Below are 21,580 nucleotides of genomic sequence, written 5' to 3' on the forward strand. Positions count from 1 at the left end.
TTTGACCTTTTTCCACTAATGATGCCCACTGTCGTTCCTGCCGCTCGTCTCTGTGGTTCTCCGTCAGTCTCTTGACTCGTTTTGCATCCATCCAGATCAAGCAACTTGTATTCAGCCTTTTTTTTAAGTAGCATGAATAAATTTTTCAAAATCAGATCACAAACTTTTTTGTGTACCGGTCAGTTTTTTTACACTTAGCTTGTTAGGTCTGATCATCATCCATTCGTCTGTGTGATGTCAAACACACATTTTTGTGTACTGGCTTGTGAATAAGTCATGGTCTAAAAGGTTTCCTTCCCTTCATCTCTACAAAGAAGCTCCTCACGCTCATTCTTCTTGTCTCCCTCATTTCTTCTCCTACTCGTTGGCTCTCATCTGTCTTTTTTGTCTCCTGTGCTCGTTTTTGTCCCTTATTGATATTCAGAGAATGAAAGGAAATGAAAGTGAGGACATACAGCGAGATCTTGACCTTGTTTGAGCTTTGAAGGGAATTAGCTGTATGTATTTTATAGCTATAGTGGAATCAAGTTTTCAAAAACTGAAATCATTTGAAAATAGAGATTTAACTTATGTCAGGTGTAAACTTTGATTTTGGGACTTGTATAACAGACACATGAAATTGTACAGTATTTGATCATCGATTGATTCCCATAAAGCCCGGTGTTAATGGATTATGGGATCGTTGCAGAGCCCTTGTCTTCTTCCATCGGCTCAGATCGCTGACAGCCTGCCAGGTGGTTCCCTCAGGTGCAGTGCTAATTGTGTAGCTCTGACTCACTGCTATCAATTACACACTTGGCTTGTTGGCCAGCTCGCACACCCTGTAGGCTTTTGTATTTTTACACCTGTGCCCAGGAAGCCGTTTTTGGCATGTTCCCCTCACGCTTCTGCGGTTTATGTGGCGATAAAGTGCCGGACATTTCACGAGATGTGTGGATGTTTGTTTGGATTCCAGACTCTGAGGAATTTCAGCAAAACAGAGTAATACTATTTTCCGCAGCCTCTCCTTTTGGGCCACCGCACGTTTATTTTGGGATGCCTGCCTGTTTTGGTGCATCGTATCTATGAACTCAGGCCTACTTTGAAAATTAGATTTTTCAAAATTAGTTTTTCAAAGTAGGCCTTTGAAAAGGACCTTAATTAAAAGACCTTAAAAAGCATTTATACTTTCATCCTTTTGCAAGGACATGCTCATTATACATCTGTTAGCAAACTTCACTTTCTTCCAAAAGAACACATACAGCCAGTTTATCTGTGGTTATACTGCATGATATTTTAAAGTAAGATATTAAATGTACAACATAATCACTTGTCCTTTGTAAGGGGTGGATAATATTGTTATGTTGTTCTTCTACAGATGTAAATTAAATCAAGGATGTTGCATAAGTATGTACAAAAGAAATTGTTTCCAAATGTTTCCAAACTAACTTTGGGCATGTTTGCCAAAATCGTTTGAATATGGTATATTTTTAGATTCCTTTTCCAGTATGAAGTGCAGAATTATATACTGCTGTATATTTTTAAACTATTATGTATATGAGTGTATATTGTTAAACATCTTAGGAAATAAATCATTCATCATGCCTGTTGTGCATCGATGGATGGATGCAAAGTCTTGACCTCGATTCAGGAAACAAACCTTCCTGCAAAAGTAAAAAAAACAAAGGTTCATATTCTCACCATTTAAGATTGGAGCATAAAGTGGGCAGAGGCTTTTAGCTATTTCATACATATAGAAAGTGAACACGGAGCGGTTGATATGAAATGTAACCCTCGAGATGGGCTGGATTTAGTGTCACATCTCATAAAAAATCCAGAGGAGCTCCATTTCATTTGGTTTGCGGCCACTGCATTATTCACAAAGCTACCACGAACAGAAACAGAGGCAGCACTTCTCTAAATCGTGTATTCAACATTATTCATATCATTATTACCATTACATTATTCAAAACCCTAAATGATACATGTATCCACGAGAACATATTTAATCTGCTATTATCTGGGATCTTTTCTCGGTTTCATTTTGTGGGATCCTAACTTGTTCTCTGCCTGAGGGAAGGGTAAAATAAAATGCAAAGCTTGAGTATAAAGAATAACCTTGAGTGGCTGTAAGCTCCAAATGCAGCGATTCATTTTATTTGAGTTCTTAATACCTCCGCAGACATTTAAATGCAGTGGGAAGTTTTATTTATACAAGGACACAAAGTTTCTGTGTGTATCCTAAACAAGTCGAGTCCTTTATTGTTTGCTTTCATTGTTCAAAAAAAGAAACCACTATAAACTGAATTTATATTTCTTAAAATTAAGCCTTTTCTGCAGCTTTATGTCTGAATGATCAAGTCACGAGCACGCTGTGTGCATGTTGTCACAGGACTGGAACTGTGGGCTTTCAAAATATGGTGTTGTTCAGCTCACTCAAACTCACGATTGTTTCCGAGAATCACAAGAACAGAATTTAAATGAGAAAACAAGCTCATGATGTCCACACTAGTAACACAGAAGTAAACACAAACAATTACAAAAGCATCGACGATGCTGCCTCATTGAAGGAAAGGGGTTGTTGTGAAAAGCTGCAGTTCCTTTTGTGTCCACTTGAGGGTGTCTCAGAAAGTGAGTCAACTGAAACCCTCAACACTCATTTATAGTTTAGTACAAAGTACAGTTTCATCCTCTTTGGATAGTTTCCCTCTTTACAACAACTGTAAAGACGGTGATTTTATTATGCTCCCAGCTGAGTACTGCTCAGTCTTAAAATTACAGCTGTGGTGAGCATTTCAATGAAATAATCTGACAAATAATATGACCTGCTGTGAGTCACAGCACATATTTATCTTTAGATATCCACAGAGAGCACAAACGATGCCGTTTATGTTTCATTAATTTACAGCGGTGCACACCTCTCCGCACACTAAATCAGTACTTTACTCATAACACCAGAGGATGTTTAAGAGTCTTATAAAAGGAGATTAAAAAATAATGAGAGCTTTAGAAGCAAGTAGAAATATTTCAAATTTACTGTGTATGAGTCAGACTCCAAAAAGGCTCCATTTCCTCTAATGCAACTTGACTACATCTATCTCTGTGCCTGATGAAGATCATGTTCTCATCTTTCAAATGTCCTCACCCACTTCAATAGGTTTATGTTTGGTCATTAAACCCTGACATGACATCACCACGACATCGTCATGGATATTTTCTCAAGTTATACGAAGCTCCTCGAGACCCAGAGACATTATACAGCAAAGAATCTGAGTAAGGGAGGGAGTGTTTCAAAGATGAATAGCACAGAGAAGGTAAAGAAATGTAAAACCAGCTGTTTTATTGGCTGCAGTGAGCCTGAAACTCAAAGAGAGAAAAATTCTTTGTATATGACAAAAGGGAAGTTAATACAGTCTTTTAAATTACAAGCTTTTTATTCATACCGAGCCAGTTCACACCAACAGTTAACGACAGTCAAGCTGCTTCGTGTTGTAAGGTAAAGAGTTGCAAACACGAGTGGGAAAACTACAACCATCACACAGTCTCCTGAAGAATGCAAACAAGGGACAGAACAAAAGCAGAAATACAGGAAAGATGAGGAAAAAGTTAAAGGCATGCAGAGTACACATTTTTTATTGTGCAGACTCAGTACAATCGACGGTACTCCATTAATAATTTAACATCCATTGTTGGTGTGCTTATGGGAGCAAACCATCGACATCAGCCTCACTGAATTGTTTGCAGTTGAGGTCTTTGGGTTGTGATTTATCTTCTTGCTGGCAAACAATGATACTATGAATGCTGTCAGTGGCTGGTTATTGAACATCGCAGCCGTAGCACAGGGCGGAGCGTCCACAGAGATGCTCTGCTCACTGTCTATAAGGAAGTTCTTGAGTTGCAAAATGTTCGATAATGTTCATCAATGCTCATCAAGAGAAGGTTTCCAGTGCTGCAAAAAGTCTGCTGGTCATTGGTCTTATCTGTCCTGTGGGAATTCATGAAATATTGCTTAACACATTTTTTTAAACAGAAAGTTTTTTGTTTGGTTGTTTTTTGCTTCTTTTTTTTTTAAATTAGCTGATGTGTGGAGACTGAAAGGTTATTGGAACCTGCTTATAGTAGAGAGGTTCAGAAAAATAAACTATGAATTATTCATTCATTAACATGAAATACAAATTACGAAAAAGAACGTTTTCCCAGAATGACATGTGCATTATCTCATGGATGGAGGTTATTAAGAAAGCTTCATTTCTTTCTCATTTGTTCAACTTTTTTCAGCTGCAGGCTTGGCCTCCTCATTCCTCTGAGCCACACTGGGAATGGAACTGCCAACCTTGACACCATTGCTGTCTAAATTTCATTCTGGCTCTATTGAAGCTCCGGGTCAAACCTTGACTTCACCTCACAAAAACCCGGCCACAGGCGCTAATAGTAGCTGCACATTTATTCTTTCTGAGAGAGCACCTCAGGCGCTCATTTAACCACGAGTCTGACCCAGAACGCCGCAGCACTTATAGACCAGACGTCTATAATAGACCAGCTGCCTCTCTTGAACACACACACACAAATGGCCACATACTGTATCATTTCCTTTGTATCTTTTCTCTGAAACACACACGCAGGCACATTCGGACACAAAAGTATACTCACAATGCCCACAGGGTCGGGACAGACTTTATAATTCCACTCCTTGTCTCGTCACCTCTGCTCCAGTGTTGATAAATAGGAACTGCCCTGCGCCACCTGACACCTGAATAATATATACGCCACACAGGCAGACCCGCAGGAACACACAGGCAAAGGCATTTACAGGCGAGCACACACACTTGCGGGGGCGACAGAGGACTGAGCACAGCTACTGGCACAAATGAAAACACAAGCTTTGGCTCTTTCATTCTGTTTTCTTGGCCATAATCATAATTATTACTGCTACAGCTGGCTGTGCAAGTCCAAAACGTCAAAGCTGCATGAACCCTTTGAAAGTTTTACTTTCACTTTAGCTCTGCTCTCTAAAACGATAAAGCTGGATATTGTTTTTATAGTGAGGAATTCTACAGCTCATGATCCCTATAGAGGACAGGAAGCTGGTTGATTTTGGACAAAGTGGTGGAATTTAATAACATTTGTTGTTTTTGTACAGTTGGTTACTGCATATAATCATCATTATGTGCAGTCATAGACATACTAATCTTAAAATACTAATCTTACAGAGATGTAGTTCATAGCATTGAGTCAGGGATTAATCATTTATCTTATTTCTAATCACACATAAGAATAATGTCTAAATAAACAGATTTGATAAATGCATCCTTTAGGTAACACAATATTCCAGTGATTACCTCAGGCCATAGTGGATTAGCCAAAGCACCAATGATGACGTCCCCTCTGCGGTAAATAGGGCCTCAAACCTGTCCCTAATTGATGAGGTGATGCAAAGAAAGGACAGGAGCCACAGTGTTCTCTGCAACTGGGAACCATTAATTCTACAAAGTGGTTTTATCTGAGGTTGTTTGATGAAAATGGGTGAATGCTGCTGGATTATTTGCTGATGCTTATCAAGAGCGGGTCAGGTTTTATGGAACAAAGAATAATGAAAGTCTTAAAAGCTGTGACACTGCACCGAGTGTTTTTGGTTCATTTCACCATCTATAATTATAACACACCTCTTTCTGTATCCTTGTCCTTAAGTCTGTCTGCATTCTTGTGTGTGTGTGTGTGTGTGTGTGTGTGTGTGTGTGTGTGTGTGTGTGTGTGTGTGTGTGTGTGTGTGCGTGCGTGCGTGTGTGCGTGCGTGTGCAAATCTTAAAGTCTAGTGTTTGCAGTAATCTGAGTGTTTCAGAGAGTGGCCTATTTACAGCTCGTATGTTTCTCTATTCAGTCTCCGTTCCACCAATAATATCTCACAGTCTCTCTGCAGCAGGAAAACTTTATTTTTTTCCTTCATCACTAAATGTACTCATATTGATATCAGAACAGGCCATCGCCTTAGGGTGGCAAACATTTTGAAATTCTTTACTGCTTCTCCTTTACAGACTTTTGTATCACTCTATGAAAACACTGCTGCAATTTCTTGTCCGTAGTTGGTTTTTGAAAAGTATTTTTTCTCTTCATGTTACGCTGTGGACATCGAAGCTGCAGCTGTCACTGCTGTTAAAAGTGTTTTTAAAAGTTGTTCTCATCTCAGCGCGTCTGATTCTGCAATTCTGACAGATGCTGCTGGTGTTGCAGAGATACTCACAAGGTCTCCCACGGATGCAGTGTGCGCTGAAAGATAATGGTTCTCCTGTGACGAGCAAATAAATTCATAATTCAAAAAAGGGAAATGCTTTGTTTCACTTTTTTGTTTCCTTTTAACTTGTTGTTTGGTTAGATTTAGAAGCCCAAACTATTTGGTTACATTCAGGAACTGACTGTGATTTGTACTCACACAACAGCTTTTCCTGTGCATTGAAAGTGTTGCCAAGAGGTCCTAAGTGTTCATATGTGACAAGATGGGAATGACAGACCATAGCCTCTGGTGTGTCACAGCGCTAATGCCAAAGGACACACTGAGCGTGTCGGTGAGAGGCGTAGCATTATTTGACCCTGGGAATCACAACAGACTGGTTTTTCTCACTGGTTTGGATGCTATGGAAAAAACAGTCAAGTAACACAACAAACTAGTGTGTGAGCACAATCTCCAAATAGCACAGATAGGTGTGTTTAGATTTACAAAAGTTGTGCTGTTTTCTAAACACAAGTGCAAACAGTTCATTTTAATATAACATGTCTGATTTGCCAAGAGCCCCGCAATTTATAGGAGGGTCATAGACTAAAAGATGATATTCATCTTTAAGTTTTCTCTAAGTCACAGTCGTATGTGTGTATGTTAAATGTAGGTCCAAGGTGGCAGTCTGGCAGACAGAGTTATTATAATGGAAACAGGCTTCAGTAATTGACAGGCGCCGATGCACGACTCTAAACCCTGCAACAGTATTTTAAGATTTTATTCTTTAGCCTTCCTGTATTAAGAGGAATTGAATTCATTTGAGGGATAAAACAAAGCGGAAATTATTGACTGACAAAAGTTTATTTCTATACTCTGCAGCTAGTGGTGATAACAGTACCACCACAGATTTCATGGAGTCACGTGTGTGTGTGTGTGTGTGTGTGTGTGTGTGTGTGTGTGTGTGTGTGTGTGTGTGCGTGTGTGTGTGTGTGCGTGTGTGTGTGTATGTGTGTTGTCAAAGTCATGCAGTTGAATCTGTGTAAGTTCACCACTAAAAACATTCGCGTTAGCTGAGGTCACTGTGAAAACTCTGTGCGCTGTCCATGGTGCTGAAATGAAACATTGAGTCACTGTTAAAAAACAAAGAAAAAAACTTTATTAAGAAAAAAAAAGCAGGTTTGTTAACATTAAAGCGCTGATTGGAATAGAAGCAAACAGCACAATTAAGAATTCCTGAACCTGATGTCCATCCAGGATCTGATCGTTTTCAGGACACGATCCAAAGTCAGTGTCAGGAGTTGCCACCAAATCAATGCACTGTTTTTAGTGTTAAATTTAAACTCAATGAGCAGTAAACTGTGTGTTGCAAACATTAGTACAATTAGACGAGTGAAACAAGTTTGCACACTTGATTTAAATAGTCTCCGCCCTATTGTTTGTACCTTGAGAAAAAAGCCTATGATTTATGGTCCACAATCATAGGCTAGTAATGTTAAGATATAAAACATACACTGCTGCATCTCCTTATTTGACTGCAATGACACCCTCGTTTTTCTGGTTATTTTTCTGTATTGTTTCTACAGTTTCACTTTCACTTTTTTAACCAATGCTATCGCCCCCTGCTGGTCATTAAAAAGAATGTTGTTTTAGGCAGTTTTGTATTGGCTGCCATTTTCAGGAGTCACCTCCTTGTAAAAGTCTAATCTCTGAATATTTGAACCGAACCTGTGTCCAAAAAACTTTAGTGTTTGAGTCATTTCAGCTGGCATTAGTATTTCCACAGCTAGCTCTGCTGTTTGTAGTTCAGCAGCTGCTTCACTCACGAAACAGTCGTCCAGTATTACTAAAAAAGTGTCTTTTCTTTAGAAAAGATTTTGTTGGAGAAACATCACTAATCCTGGAAATTATTGATCCTCTTTTGATAGCAACACCAAATATATCCCTCTGAATGTAATGTTTACTTTTCAATTAACCTTCAAAATGGAGTACCTTTGAATAAATGTCACTATACTCCTGTGTGCTTTTCAGCTGTTTCTTGTCTAATTTTAAGTAAGTTATAAATGAACAATTAACCCTTAAATTTGACTGAAGACTGTAAAGTTGTTTATTATCATTTCTAGACCTTCTTCTGTTCATATTTCTACATGAAAGTATCTTTTTTCTATATATTCTTTTCTTTGTGTTGGGTCTCTGCATCCTCCATTGTGACATTTCTTCAATTTCACTCCCTCAGCCCTTTCTCCTTCTCTCTGTTGTCTCCTCTCTCATGACTTCTGTTCAGTGTCTTCCTCTCTGTTTGTTTCCTATCGTCTTCTCTCCTCTCTTCCCCACCGTCTTCCTCACCTCTCCTTTGTCTTTAATCTCGTTCTCCTTTATACCCTTTGATTTTCAGGTTGACAATTGAAAAAGCAACATCCCTCTCCTCTTGTGCGCTGTCTGTCTTTCTTCTGTGTGTATATTCACTCTACTTCAATTTTCTACCTCAGTTTTTGCTTTTTGTATTATTGGAAACCATGAACATTGTGTTAGACTTCTACTTCTTATTCTCTTCAGCAAATCGGGAACAGAAATCATTACACCCAGAAAAGCTGCGATCCGTATCAATGACGTGTTTCTGAGAACCAACAAGTGTTGATTAGACAGCAAAGATCTGCGATGTCATCGCTGTGCTTATTTCAGTGTTGAGCTTTCCAAAAGCAGGAAACATATAGAGCTGACACACCTGACCAGGGGGTATCGTTAAGAGTATATGGAACAACCAGTGTGTTCATGAGGAACAGAGCAAAGGAGAGCATGGGGAGGAAGGACAGACTATGGGAGAGAGAAGAAGAAATTTAATGACATACATCAGTGATATATGAGTGAAAAGAGGTGAGAGGAGATGAAACGCTCAGTGCATCATAGGATCCTCCAGCAGCCTGAGCCTACAGCAGCATTTCTGACCTACTTTAGGGTCACCTGATCCAGTGCTAACTATAAGCTTTATCAGGAAATGGTCATGTTAAATCTCCTTTGAAAACTAAAGAGGGTGTGTGTGTGTCCTGAATCCAAACTCAGAGCTGGAGAGGGAGGGGGCTTAGATAGCTGAAATCTCTGCCTCACATCCTACTTTCAGAAACTCCAGAAACACAAGTAAGCCAGCAATCTCAGAGTGAAGTGCTCGATTGGGATAATATGGTACTATGAGGTCTTTCAGATATAATGGGGCCTTATTATTCAAGACTTTGTGTGCAAGGAGAAGGATTTTAAATCAAATTCTGGATTTAACAAAGAGCCACGGAAGAGAAGCTGATATAGGGGGAATGTGATCGTTTTCCTTTTTTTTTTTTTGGAACAACAAGATAATAATAAATTACAACAGTCCACCACATACAGCAGAGTAGCATCAGCACTTAAAATGTCACAAAATTAATAAACAGTGTGCTCATATATTTTTAGTTCAGGGTGTTGTTGTACTAAGAATGGACTGCTACTGCCTGACGGCCTTTAGTAATCCACAGTAGCAGTTTAGTGCTTAATTTATAGGTTTGTGTCTACAGATGAGATGTTTGTTTGTTTTTTATCATAGATAAATGATTATCTGTGGTCTAGCTCTTACTTTTGAAACATCAATCTGTCCATCTATCTTCTGACTCTGGCTCTGAGTCACAAGGACTTCAGTCTAAGCAGAGATGCCCAGACTTCCCACTCAGCTCGTCACACTCAGATACTGAGGTACGTCTAAACCAGCCAAAAGACATCCAGTCTGTCCCGAGTCTGCCCCAGAATTTCTTTCAGGTTTAACATGCCTGAAACAACTCACCAATAAAGTATCCAGGAGGCAAACTGTTCAGATATCTGAACCACCTCAGCTGTATTTTTTGATGTGAAAGACTCACACCTCTGAATGATGTCTACTCGCTGATGCCGAGTGTAGACGCCTTTCTGAGGAAGCAAAAGTTTCTCGTGTGGCCCAGATCATCTGGATTTCTGGATTCTTCAGAGTAGAACTGCAATAAAGAACCAGCTCTACCTTAACTCTCAGCTCTCTCCACCATTACAGCCAAATACAGCATTCATTGGAGATGCTGAACCAATCGCCGGCTTTAAAATGCATTTCAAAAAGGTTATCCAGCCTTGTATCATCTAAATAAGATTCATCTCTAGAATTAAACTCATAGAATCAAACCTGGAAAAGGTCATTCATGCATTCATTTTCTCAAGGCATGACTACTGAGGTTCATTTTTACCTCAAATTAGTTCATAAAGCAGCAGCTCAGCTCCTTATTTGATTTAGCGTCACATCAACTCTGATCATTGGCTCCGTGGATGTTTTTAGAATTCATTTTAAAGTTCTGCTTCTCACCTCTCGTGGCTTTGTGGCTGTTATTTTACTTCGTGTGCATTCCTCTCTTTGCTTTTCTGTTAAACTACTTTGTACACTCTGTTTTTGAAGGTCCTACATTAATTAAGTTTATTATAATAAATAATCAGTTTGGCATTGATTACGTCGGAAAAAAAGATATTAACAAAGTTTTGAAAGGGAAAATGTTCCAATTTCATTTCTTTTTGGTTTTTAGCCTGAGGGTTTTTAAAACGCTCTGGACTGTGCAGGCTTTTCTTTCAGGAGAGCTGCACTAAAGATAATAAAAGTTCATGACTTTATGCTTACCAAAGTTCAGGCTCAACTTCCACTGGAGCGCAAATGTAACATGAGGGTGGTGAGGCTGCCAGTGTGAGGAAGGTTGAGTCGTTTTCCACTCATTTACAGTGAACATATTTTTGTAATATACAATAAGTTTTATTGGGAAACTTCTGCATGTGGAAGAAAAACCTTGAATATTTTGTGGTAATGAACGGATTTGCATCAGAGCTCAGTTCATAGTTTCAGCCTGGTTGTTTGGATATCCGTCGTAGTGAAAAGTGAAAGGAATGTTTTCATGCCTTTGGTGTTTAAACTGACCTCAGCGGGGTTTACTGTGCTGTCTTTTCTATGTATATTCAAATTAGCGTGATAATCCTGAGTTTCTTGCTTCATCTTTCGAGCTATTAACTGACACCAGGCCCTTGACTTTTGAAGGTAACTCACAACGGGTAAACATTTCAAAGGAAAAGTCTAAAAATGCTACAAGAAATATTGTGATCTTTTCTCTCTTTACACCAAAGGCAGGGCGAAACCAATCAAATTGTCTTTCTGTCTTTCAGGATGATCCCAGCTAACCACAAGTACTTCCAGCTGAGTGATCTGGCATCATCGCGGGATTACGAGCTGTGCGTTTTGGCCGTGTACGATGATGGCATCACCGCGCTGACAGGCACTAAGCTGGTGGGCTGTGTGTCCTTCACAACGGAGTCAGAATACGGACGCTGCCACTCTATACGAGACCAGGTTAGTGTGCTGAGGTGTAGCAGGTGTCTGATCCGCTGTTACTCCAGTTGATAACTGATCAGACTTCTGCTGAATCATATATAGTTGATGAGCTGTCTGCTTCAGAGCACTGTCTCACTAATCAGTGATAAATGACGAACTTTCATGTTGTAAATGATTGAGAAATTCAGAGAGGACCACTGTAGTTTGTTTTTTTTATCTGGAGCTCATTTCAAGTTTGCCTGCAACATGTGATCCAAAACCTGTCATCTCAAGGAATTCTGTATTGGAGAACATTATTATTTGTTTTATGGATCTGTTTTTGGAAAGCAGCAGATCGCCAATACAGAGAAATGAAGACACCAATAACAGCAGAACATGGAACTGGATACATCAGACCATGTGAAAGGAGCAACAGGGGTCAGGATGGGTTACAGTGTAGCTTGTAGATGTGTCACAATCATGGGCAACTAAAGGAACATGTTGTAGATGATATCAGATCTTTTTCTTCATAAAGGATCGCTGTTTCCAGCTGATAAATTAGGAATTTGACGATGTAAAAAGACAACAAAAGCCCTGTGACATGGTTCAAAATCAGCAGCAAGCTTACTTTTAATTAAAAAAAATAAAAATAAAAATGGCCACCGATGTTTCCGAGGAAGATGTCGTTTTTTCGTCACCCTCTAGAATGAGTGAAAATAAGAGTCGAGGATTTTTCCTTCTGTTAGTCCTACATGTGATCGTTGTAAACTTGGAGAAGGCTCTCTTACTCATTTATTTTGGACATGTCCCAAACTCTACAATTACTGGCTGGATATCTTTAAATGTTTCTCCGATATGTACAATTGCACATTAGAGCCGGACCCAATAACTGCATTGTTTGGATCTTCCTCTTCCCTCCTGCGCCTCAGCCTTGCTGCACAAACTACAGTTTTGTTCGTAATGGTAGTTGCTAAGAAAATGATTTTGACCCTCTGGAAGTCTGACACTGTGCCTCAGATCAAAATGTGGTTAGCAGAACTGACTGCTTTATCGCAGAGAGGATTAGGGATACATTAGAGGACCAACTTAGTGAGTTCTTTGATGTGTGGCAACCTGTTTTAGATCATTTATCAAAGCATAAATTTCTCTCTGATCGGTCGCAAAAATCTTAGTCTGCCACCCAAGCGTTCTACTTGTGTTTATTGTTGGTGTTGAAGTAATATTTTTGTTGTTACAGTGTAATCTTTTGCCTTGTTTGTGTGTTCTTGCCCTTGTTGTTGCTTTGTCTGTTCTTTTTCCCCGTTATATATCAGAAAATCTTAATAAACATATTTTTTTTAAAAAGAAAACAAGAGTAATCGGTTCAGTTTCTTCCCATTCTGTCCTTTTTAGTTGGCTTTAAAAGGACGGGGACTATTGATAGTTCTCAGAAAAATCCAACATACGCCTTTGAAAAATGTTTTTGTTATGTCCTTGGTTTGGTTTGAATGTTAGGTAATAAATCTTAATACCGAATAAATGAATAGATGATGAGATCATTGCAGAGGGCAGAAAAAATACGATAAAAGACATACAGATCTCTTTAATTACTGAACTGTGTTTGATTTTTGTTTAATTTATTACATTTAATTGAGTTATTTTTTTATTTTGCTGTTTTCTTTTTCTAATTAATTTTTTGTTTTTTCATATCGTCCTTCACCTTATTTTTCTTCATGTTAATGTTAACAGAGTTTTGCTTTGATTGCAGTGCATCAGAAAAGTACCGATAAATGTGTAATTTTAACTGGAGGAAGTTGCTTAGCTTGTTGCTTCTCCTGCTTTTTGACACCTCAGCTTTTTGTTCTTTATTTCTTTTTGCTTCTTTTGTGATTTCACCTTTAATGTGGTTCATCTCAGTAAAACTACTCAGAAATCATGGATCACCCTCTTGCACTTAGATATTTTAAGAGTGCTCATGATTGTTGTACTCTTCCTCTAGTTCCTGGGTGGTACCATGATCATCATCATTGGGGGGATCATCGTGGCCTCTGTCCTCGTCTTCATCTTCATTCTCCTGATGAAGTACAAGCTGCACAGTAACCACTACAAGCAGAAAGCCGTCGCACGCCACGCCAACGTCTGTTCCCAGACCAACGGAGGAGGAGGTGGAGCCAACATCCTTGCTCTGCCTCCATCGTCCTCCTCTGCAGGGCAAGGTAAGATGCTGAGAAAAGCGAGGTGACGCCGCATTTAGTCATTCGATAATCTGACTCCATCTTTTTTCCAGGTGGAGGCATTAATAGAAACTCCCAACCGTCATCGTCGACAGATGGGATGGGAGGAGCTTCTCTTCGAGGGACGACTGTAGTGGACTTAAATCCCGCCCATGACGATGACATTTCCCAATAACACACAAGAAACAGTCCAACCCACAGCCCACCAATCTCTAAGCCCAAACCAATACTCCACCTCCCTCCCCCTCTTTTTTAATTTGTTGCTGGTGCCTGGAGCCAAGCTCCACTTTAAGCCGAGGAGCAGCTCCTGTCATTGGTGAGTATTTGAATTAGTCACATACAAAAGAGCATTAGACAAGTCAACCTGTGAAAGTTCATTTCTGCTCATTTAACATCTGGCATTCAGTCTAAACATACATTTGATTTCTTACACACTGCTCATATTCAAACAGGAAGCGCAGCAGGAACACAAAGACTCTGCCAGCTGGTGATTCAAACCCAGGACCTTCTTTCAGTGAGGTCACAGTGCTAACCACTGTACCTTTTTACATCTTTGGCTGTGTGGTCACCTGTGGTCACAACTGGTCCAGTTCACCTGCCTTTGTTAGCCGCTCTGCTGCAAAGTATTTCTCTGGTGCAAACTCTATATCTGACATCAGGACAGCTGGTGGGACAGGTGCATGCACGCTTATAGCAAGGAGCTGAACGCATGGTTTTTGCTGCCCCTGTAAGAAAAGAATTCAGTTAAATATGGTGCTGCCAGGGAGATGAGGGAAGAGAGAGTTTCATTTGAAGTTTGTTTGAAATTGAAATGTACGGCAGGCGGGCGCTGGGAGAGAAAGTGATGGAGAGGACAGGCTGTAAGTTGCTTTAATAAACCTTGCGGACAAGGTTCATTTAGCTTGCATGACTGAACACCGAGCTCTTCCAATAAAAAATGCACTTTAATGAGCAGTCACTCATATGGATGAAATACGCACAAGAGCGGTGGGGTGCTGCAGTTGGACGATGGTGCTGCAGACCTGCACAAAGTTTCAGCACTTCAACTAATTTCATATGATGTCAGTGTTGTGACTTTTTTTTTTATATTTTCTTGAGTGTTATAACAATAACACTGTGAACTGATAACATGCACCTACTGCTATCAGTCTGCTTATTAGAGCGTGAGCATCTCACTGATGCATTGCTACACTGGCTCATTCATGAGGCTTAATAAAGTAAAAAGACGTGACCGGGTGATGCACATCACTAGATTAGTCCATTTAAAATGTCTTTTATTTCTCTTTTAATTCTTTTTTGTGATTCTTTTCTGTCTTTGGGAGAAACATTTGCAAAATCTTGTCAGCGCCATAGCTGAACTGTTTTTAGTTTTGAATGTGCAAAAAACTGAAGATGAGCAGAAATTTTGCTCAGACACATACAAGCTAAAGTCCAGGGTTGATGAATTCATCAAAATGACATTAAATAATTTGAGTTTTTAATACTCAATATTTTTACGTACTTTAAGCCCCGAGTAAATAATTGGGGATTATTTTTCTCCAGAATGAGCTAATCTCTTCAATTGAAGAGTTAATTAGTAATGACTCCTTAGGAAGGAGGATGTGATCTCATACTACAGGAGAGGAGGTAGCTGAGGTAGCGGAGGAGAGCGCAGCTGCTGGTGCCTGAAGTATTTTTACGTTTTTATGTCATTATTTTTAATGACCTCCTGCGTGTTCTTAGATGAGCGACAGGTTGTTCTCACAGCTGAGTGACATGACTCATGCAATCACTTCAGCTTCACTTCTCAGAACATCTGTGTGACCCATACAATCACAGTGTACCTTATTTTACCTGTACAGGTACAGCCACTTGTAACTAAGTCAATAATTTCTAAGGTTGACTGTCGACAGTGGGCGGGTATTTGCACCCTGAAACTGATAGAGGCCAGCTGTGTACCTCTGGTGGCAATTATGGACATTAATGCAACAGTAACCTTTAGCGCTTCTGATCTGACCACCTAGAGCTTCACCTACAGCCGGCTCAGCAAGCAGTTCACTAAACATTCATGCCTCTGGACTGTGGGAGGGAACTGAAGCAGTCAGGGGGAGAAAGCCACCAACCACAGGGACAACAAATCCTCCACAAAGGCTCCTTTGTGTGAGGCAGCAGTGCTAAACTCTGCACCATCATGCTGCCTACGTATTCAGCAGACTTAGAAATGTGTATTAAGCTAACACAGAAAATTGTGTGTATTTTTTAACATAAGTTCTTAGCAGTTATTTCTTTTATTAGTTCGTTTAGGAAGACTTTAAACAAAAGGTACCTTTAAATACATTCTCACTCACTACTAACATCCTTCATTATTTTGCGCAGAGGTGATCCTGTAACCTGAGCTGATTTCTTCTTTTTGAGAAGCATTCTGACTGAAGCTATTTTTGTCTTTTATTTGACAGTGAAAAGAAACTATTTGAAGCTTTATTACTCGCCGTCTCTGCACCTCGGACTAACACATTGTCTCTTTCAGTTCCTGTTGCCTGTCCCTCCCAATGCAAACAGTTTTGTGTCCTCCTCCGTGTCCCTCCTCTCGCTGCTCCATCGTTATTTGTCCGATTTTAATGAGATGTTTTGTTTTGATGCTTCCTCTCTCTTTTCTGCTCCTTTCATTTCTGAGATCAAGGTCGTTCTGTTTGCGCGCTATCCTTCACTATAGCTTTTCTCTTTATCTTGTGATATTTCTGCTACCAATTTCACTCCCAAATTGAGATGTATGCCCTATCTCGACGTATCCTTCAAAGCGCTCAGGGATTCTCTCCTCTTCACACAATTTATTAGCTATTTCTTTTCTTTTCATCTCTGTATGAATTGAAAGATCGGTCGTGTGTAGTTCAAGGGATGGAGCGTGACACTAACACTCAGGTGTGGGCATCTTCATTCGCTGTTAAACCAAAAAGGCAGAAGAAGGCATCGGTGCCTGTGGTTCACGTGCCCACTGTGGTCTGAGATCTTTATATTTCTGTCTCTCTCTGATAATATTTCATAACGAAAATTACAGGGGAAAAAAAATGAGATTAGCTCTTTAACGTGTTGTCTCGTTTCCAATCTTGGGTTTCTTTGCTGCCATTGCCTTTAATATTAAATGTAACGTAGCATGCAGTGATTTCATGTGGGTTGGTTTTACTTCCTGTAGACCATTAAAGAGGTTCATACATGATTTCCTTTAGTGTTGGTTGTAATGGTCTGCATGTTAAGTGATTACACATCGACCGTGTTTCTGGTCCCAAGTCCATTCTTGGAGGTTGGGGTTCTGCAGTATTTTCAAAGCACTGGCTGTATTGTAATGCTTCAGACATGGGTCACCGTCTTGCCAAGTCTAGGCTTCCTTGTGATTTCCTGAGTGAGTGTGGGAAAGTAGAATGGGAGACAGAGCCTTCAGCCGTTATGTCCCTCTCCCTATTTGTGCTCAGGAGACACACACTTCTGCTTTTAAGATTTGGCTGCAAACTTTCTCCTTGTTTTGGCTTGTTAGAAGTCTTCTTGTTCAGTAGAAAGAGCAGCAGTTCTGTTGTAACTGTGGAACGTGCAGTGTTTTAAATTTCAGGTAGTCTACGTTTCAGGTCATTGATATTAGTTTCCTCATCAGTAGCTCTCTTTCCTTTACGCTGCTTAAATGGCTACACTTCAGTGGTGGTTAAATTTAGCAGATTCAGTATTACATCAGGATGAAATCATACAGAATGAGCATATATGGATAAAAGGAAATATCCCATAATATCCCAAATTATAAGCCAACTCCTCATCTTCCTCTGTGTTTAAACCTGAGCAGTCAGAAGCTTTAATGGTTTAAATTTGCCTTCTGAAATTCATTTACGGCTGACTCACTCCAACAGACATACTATAATCAGACTTAAAGAAACTCTGTAGATTGGCAGCGTTAGTGCTACAGACCCATAATGCAACACTGCAGGGCTGAAGGGGCTTTCACACAGGATGTAACAATGGTGCTCCTGCCCTCTGAAACTCATTTGTTCCCATGCATTATGTGGTTCAAACATGGTTTGTCACTGTGGAGCGTAAGCACACGGCACACAGCTCAGGAACTCTGTCACAGCCAATAGAAATGAGGCATGCAGCCTGCAGGGAAGCACAAAGGAAGAAAAGCTGATGGTAAGTGTGGATAGACTGAGTCATAGGATACAAGTTTGCATTTGTAATGACAGCACAGTTTTGCATCCAGGTAGACATGTCAGGTCGCTGTGTGTAAACACACTTTAGATTTGTTGTGTGTTCTTTCCAGCAGCTGCAGATCGATGCAAAGCTTCTTAGGTATGCTAATTATGAGAAGAGTTAGAGTTTTTCTGAATATTTCAGCTCTGCGCCCGCTGAAGATTTTAAAATCGGTGAACATGGTGGAGAGCTCAGAACTTGCTGCATCCTTTGTGAAAACCCCATCACCCTTTACACCTGTGCACCTCTGATCAAAGACAAACAGATGCTTTTGGCTGAGATATTATATGATCATTGTCCAGGAATCCTTGTGCTTATTTTTCCGCCTCCCCTCTTTTCTCTCTCACTTCTTCTAACCTCTATTTTTACACTTATGAGTTGTTCTTTCCTCCCTCTTTTATCTGGCAATTGTGACCTTTATTTGGGAACGCTTTGTCATCTCTTCCCCGTCTTCCTCTGAATATCCTCTCCTTTTGCTCTGTCTTCCCTTCCTGTTCTCCCTGTTATCTTTTCTCTCTTCATTCATCATATCCTCCCTGTAATAATATACCTCTCATCTAAAAACTCACATTCTGCACACACACTTGTCCGTACACACAATGAAACACTCATTTTTTTCCTAAAGGAAGCAATCTCAGCGTTCACCACTGACCCTTTGGCCATTTGTTGTAGGTCCAATATGTACCACATACATTCACACAACAGAAACCACACAGAGGTAATCTCAACACACCTGCTTCCTCTCCAAACCAAATGAACTGCTGGTCAGTGTCACAGTCTGGCGAGGGCAGACTGTAGGGGTTGACAAAAGGACCCAAAACACAGACTCCAAGGAACAGAACTTGAAATGTTAACAAAAAGCGAGCCGTTTAATATGGCTGGTAAAAAAGGTACAAACAAAGGGCAAGGCAAACTGAAGCAAAATTAACACAAACCTGAACTGGGAAATCTAAACAACCAATAAGGAAAAACCTAGGAGGGGAACAGACAACCTGACAATGACACACTGAAAACAGAGGAGGTGATTGGGGGAAGTGGGAACACATGGAGGAACAGCTGACTGACATGAGCCTAATGACAGTACAAGGGAAGTGAAACTAAATACAATGAACAAAGAACACACGACTCCTTCAAAATAAAACAGGAAACATGAGACAGACATGATAATACAAACTTGATAAACACAAAGGGTGAGGGAAACTTAAATACAGGGGAAGAAAACACAAGGAGTCTAATAACCAAATGAACTTCGCTAATCTAATGAACTTAAACATAAACAACATCCAAATAAACTAAAACTTAAAACGCTGGGTCAACAGACCAGGAACATGACAGTCAGCCTGAGTCACTGCTCCCTGAAGGACCATCAGTATCTTACCTGTTAAACATGCACATGGCCAAACAAAGCTTTACAAACACACAGCGAATCTTTACATGAAAAGGTTTAGTTCAGATTTTGCATCACTCCCCAGCATAGTGTTTCCAGATGTTGCAGGTGATTCCCTTTCGCTGGTACAAACATCATCTGGATGGATTGGCTTAAATTTTGGGACTAACATCTGTCTGCCTGTCTACGAATGATATTAACTGTGTGACTCACTTTTTGTGTAGCAAAATATTATTGTTAATGGGATGATTATGATAACAAAATCTACTGTTGGCTGTTCCTGTTGTAAGTGCTACCATTCACTTTCAGTTTGGCAGAGTTTTACAGGAGATTACCTTCCTGACACAAACCTGAAGGGGATTTGTGTCTGGTGTGTCCGGCTTGACACAAACCAATAACTTTCTGCTCACTGCTACACTATGGAGGCACAGAAGCTGAATATGATCACAAAACTGGAAACATATAAGCTCATCCACACTGTGGTCACTCACTACGGTGCTCGAGATCATTTTATGGTAGTATGAACATGTCATGCTTTGATCAAACAATATCAGGACCATTGTTACGTCCCTGTGCAGCCTCTAATCTGCTCAGTGTGTTCAGCTGGTGCTAATTGGCCACACCTAGTCAGGTGTGGATAAAAGCATACCTTTGTCAATACCTCGCAGATCCTGTGCCTCCTAAACAATCTTTAGAATAATAGTTAACCTGCTCTCACTGTGCCTGCTCATATTAGTATGCTAACTAACATTAGGTTGCAAACGATCACTGAAATATATTTCTGACAGATGAAATCGGACCACCATTTTTTTCCCTAGCTCAAGTATAGAAAGCTTAATCAAACCTCCCCACTTCTTTCTCATCCAGTAAAGAAAAGTCTGTTTCTGTTATACAGAGCCAAACTTAAAGTGGCGAAGGAGATCCTGATACAAGACACATGCAAAGGTGGACCTGCAGGCAGCCAGGTTACTTTTTACAGCGAGCCGTGGGTTTGCACCGTTTCAGGCTTTTATTAACGTATCTGCAAAGAGATCATTACACAATAAAAATGCCTTTTCAAGATGGTTGTGGTTTTCTGTGTTTATACTGTGGTGTGTGAGGCATTAGCGATGTATTGTTTGGGTCTTCTGGGTTCTTAAGGGCTGTTCAGGGCTTTTCTGTGCATATCAGTCTATGATAGAGGATCTATCAGACTGGTATCTAGAGAGTTTGGAGGCTGGGAGGATGCCTTGTTTTCTACGAGCTTTTCCTGAGCAGGATTTGTAGTGTAATGTTGGGCGCTGGTTGCTTTGAGGAGGCTAGTGCTTAGTCAAGGTTTGGGTAAGTGATATCTGTCGAAATAAATCCACCTGAATCCCAGAACTGAAGATTACGTGGGATATCATGCTGAGATCATAAATACTACGGACTTCTCTGGTGGGTTTTAATGTTGTGGCTGCTCAGGTGTACTTTGAGGTAAGATGATCTGTAAAACTTTGTAGATTAGTGTATAGCAGGGATAGAGAACCCTATTATACAAGCACCAGGATGGCTACATGCAGTGCCATCATTGGAGCATCGCTGCATGTAGCCAACAAGTAGCGACAAGGGGAGTAGATAAGTGCTAAGACAAAAATGTCCTTTCAGCAAAGTTGACCTTTTAGAGAAATGAAGCTTGCACTACACAAAAGTGGACATACACCAAGCTATAGAACTGCCCACACTGAACAGAAATGCACACAGTAATTCAGGCCTGCTGGCTCTCCAATGCAATCCCACCATCCCATCTCATGATTACCTCAAATAGAGAGAGAGAGAGTGCAGAGAGGCAGGCAGACACCGGCAGATATCATCACAGGGTGTTCTGTAAAGCCACGAGGCACCAGGGCATCATTCAGTGTGCTTTTATTATCCGAGCCTGGCACTTAAGCAGCACGATGGCACAGTGACTAAACTTCAGCCGCAGTGGAGCCTTCGCTGAGGCCAGCAGACCCTGCAAAGAGTCTTAGTGACACCTAGTGGTCACGCCACACAGTGATTTCGATCCGTCTGCTTTTATTTTTACCCTCATGTATCTAGGGAAAACAGAAGGATGCTGTCATTCACATTCATGCATTCACACTCGCACACACTCACACTGGGAGCTTCCCAGCTCAAACAGCTCCTGCTGCTGAGGGCTGCTGCAGGGGAAGACAAAGATTTCAGAGTGAATCCACTAAGACGGGCGTGATTCTGTGTCATTTATAAGTAAGTGCTCATCATGGGGAGTTCACAGGAAC

General features: G+C 40.4%; 1 protein-coding gene across 8 annotated transcripts in view; it reads left to right on the forward strand.

Annotated features, from left to right (window-relative positions):
- si:cabz01090165.1 (uncharacterized protein LOC100333421 homolog) overlaps positions 1–21,580 on the forward strand; it is a 378,602-nt gene that overhangs the window by 347,707 nt on the left and 9,315 nt on the right. For all 8 annotated transcript variants that reach the window (XM_040039679.1, XM_040039676.1, XM_040039677.1 and 5 more), the window contains 3 exons: positions 11,372–11,555; positions 13,495–13,711; positions 13,783–14,045. In XM_040039679.1, the coding sequence (XP_039895613.1) occupies positions 11,372–11,555; positions 13,495–13,711; positions 13,783–13,904 (523 nt within the window). In that variant the 3' untranslated portion in view covers positions 13,905–14,045. The remainder of the gene's footprint in view (positions 1–11,371; positions 11,556–13,494; positions 13,712–13,782; positions 14,046–21,580) is intronic.

The sequence above is a fragment of the Simochromis diagramma genome, unplaced genomic scaffold (assembly GCF_900408965.1).
Source record: "Simochromis diagramma unplaced genomic scaffold, fSimDia1.1 OVJJ01000031.1, whole genome shotgun sequence".
In the NCBI taxonomy this organism is placed as follows: Eukaryota; Metazoa; Chordata; class Actinopteri; order Cichliformes; family Cichlidae; genus Simochromis; species Simochromis diagramma.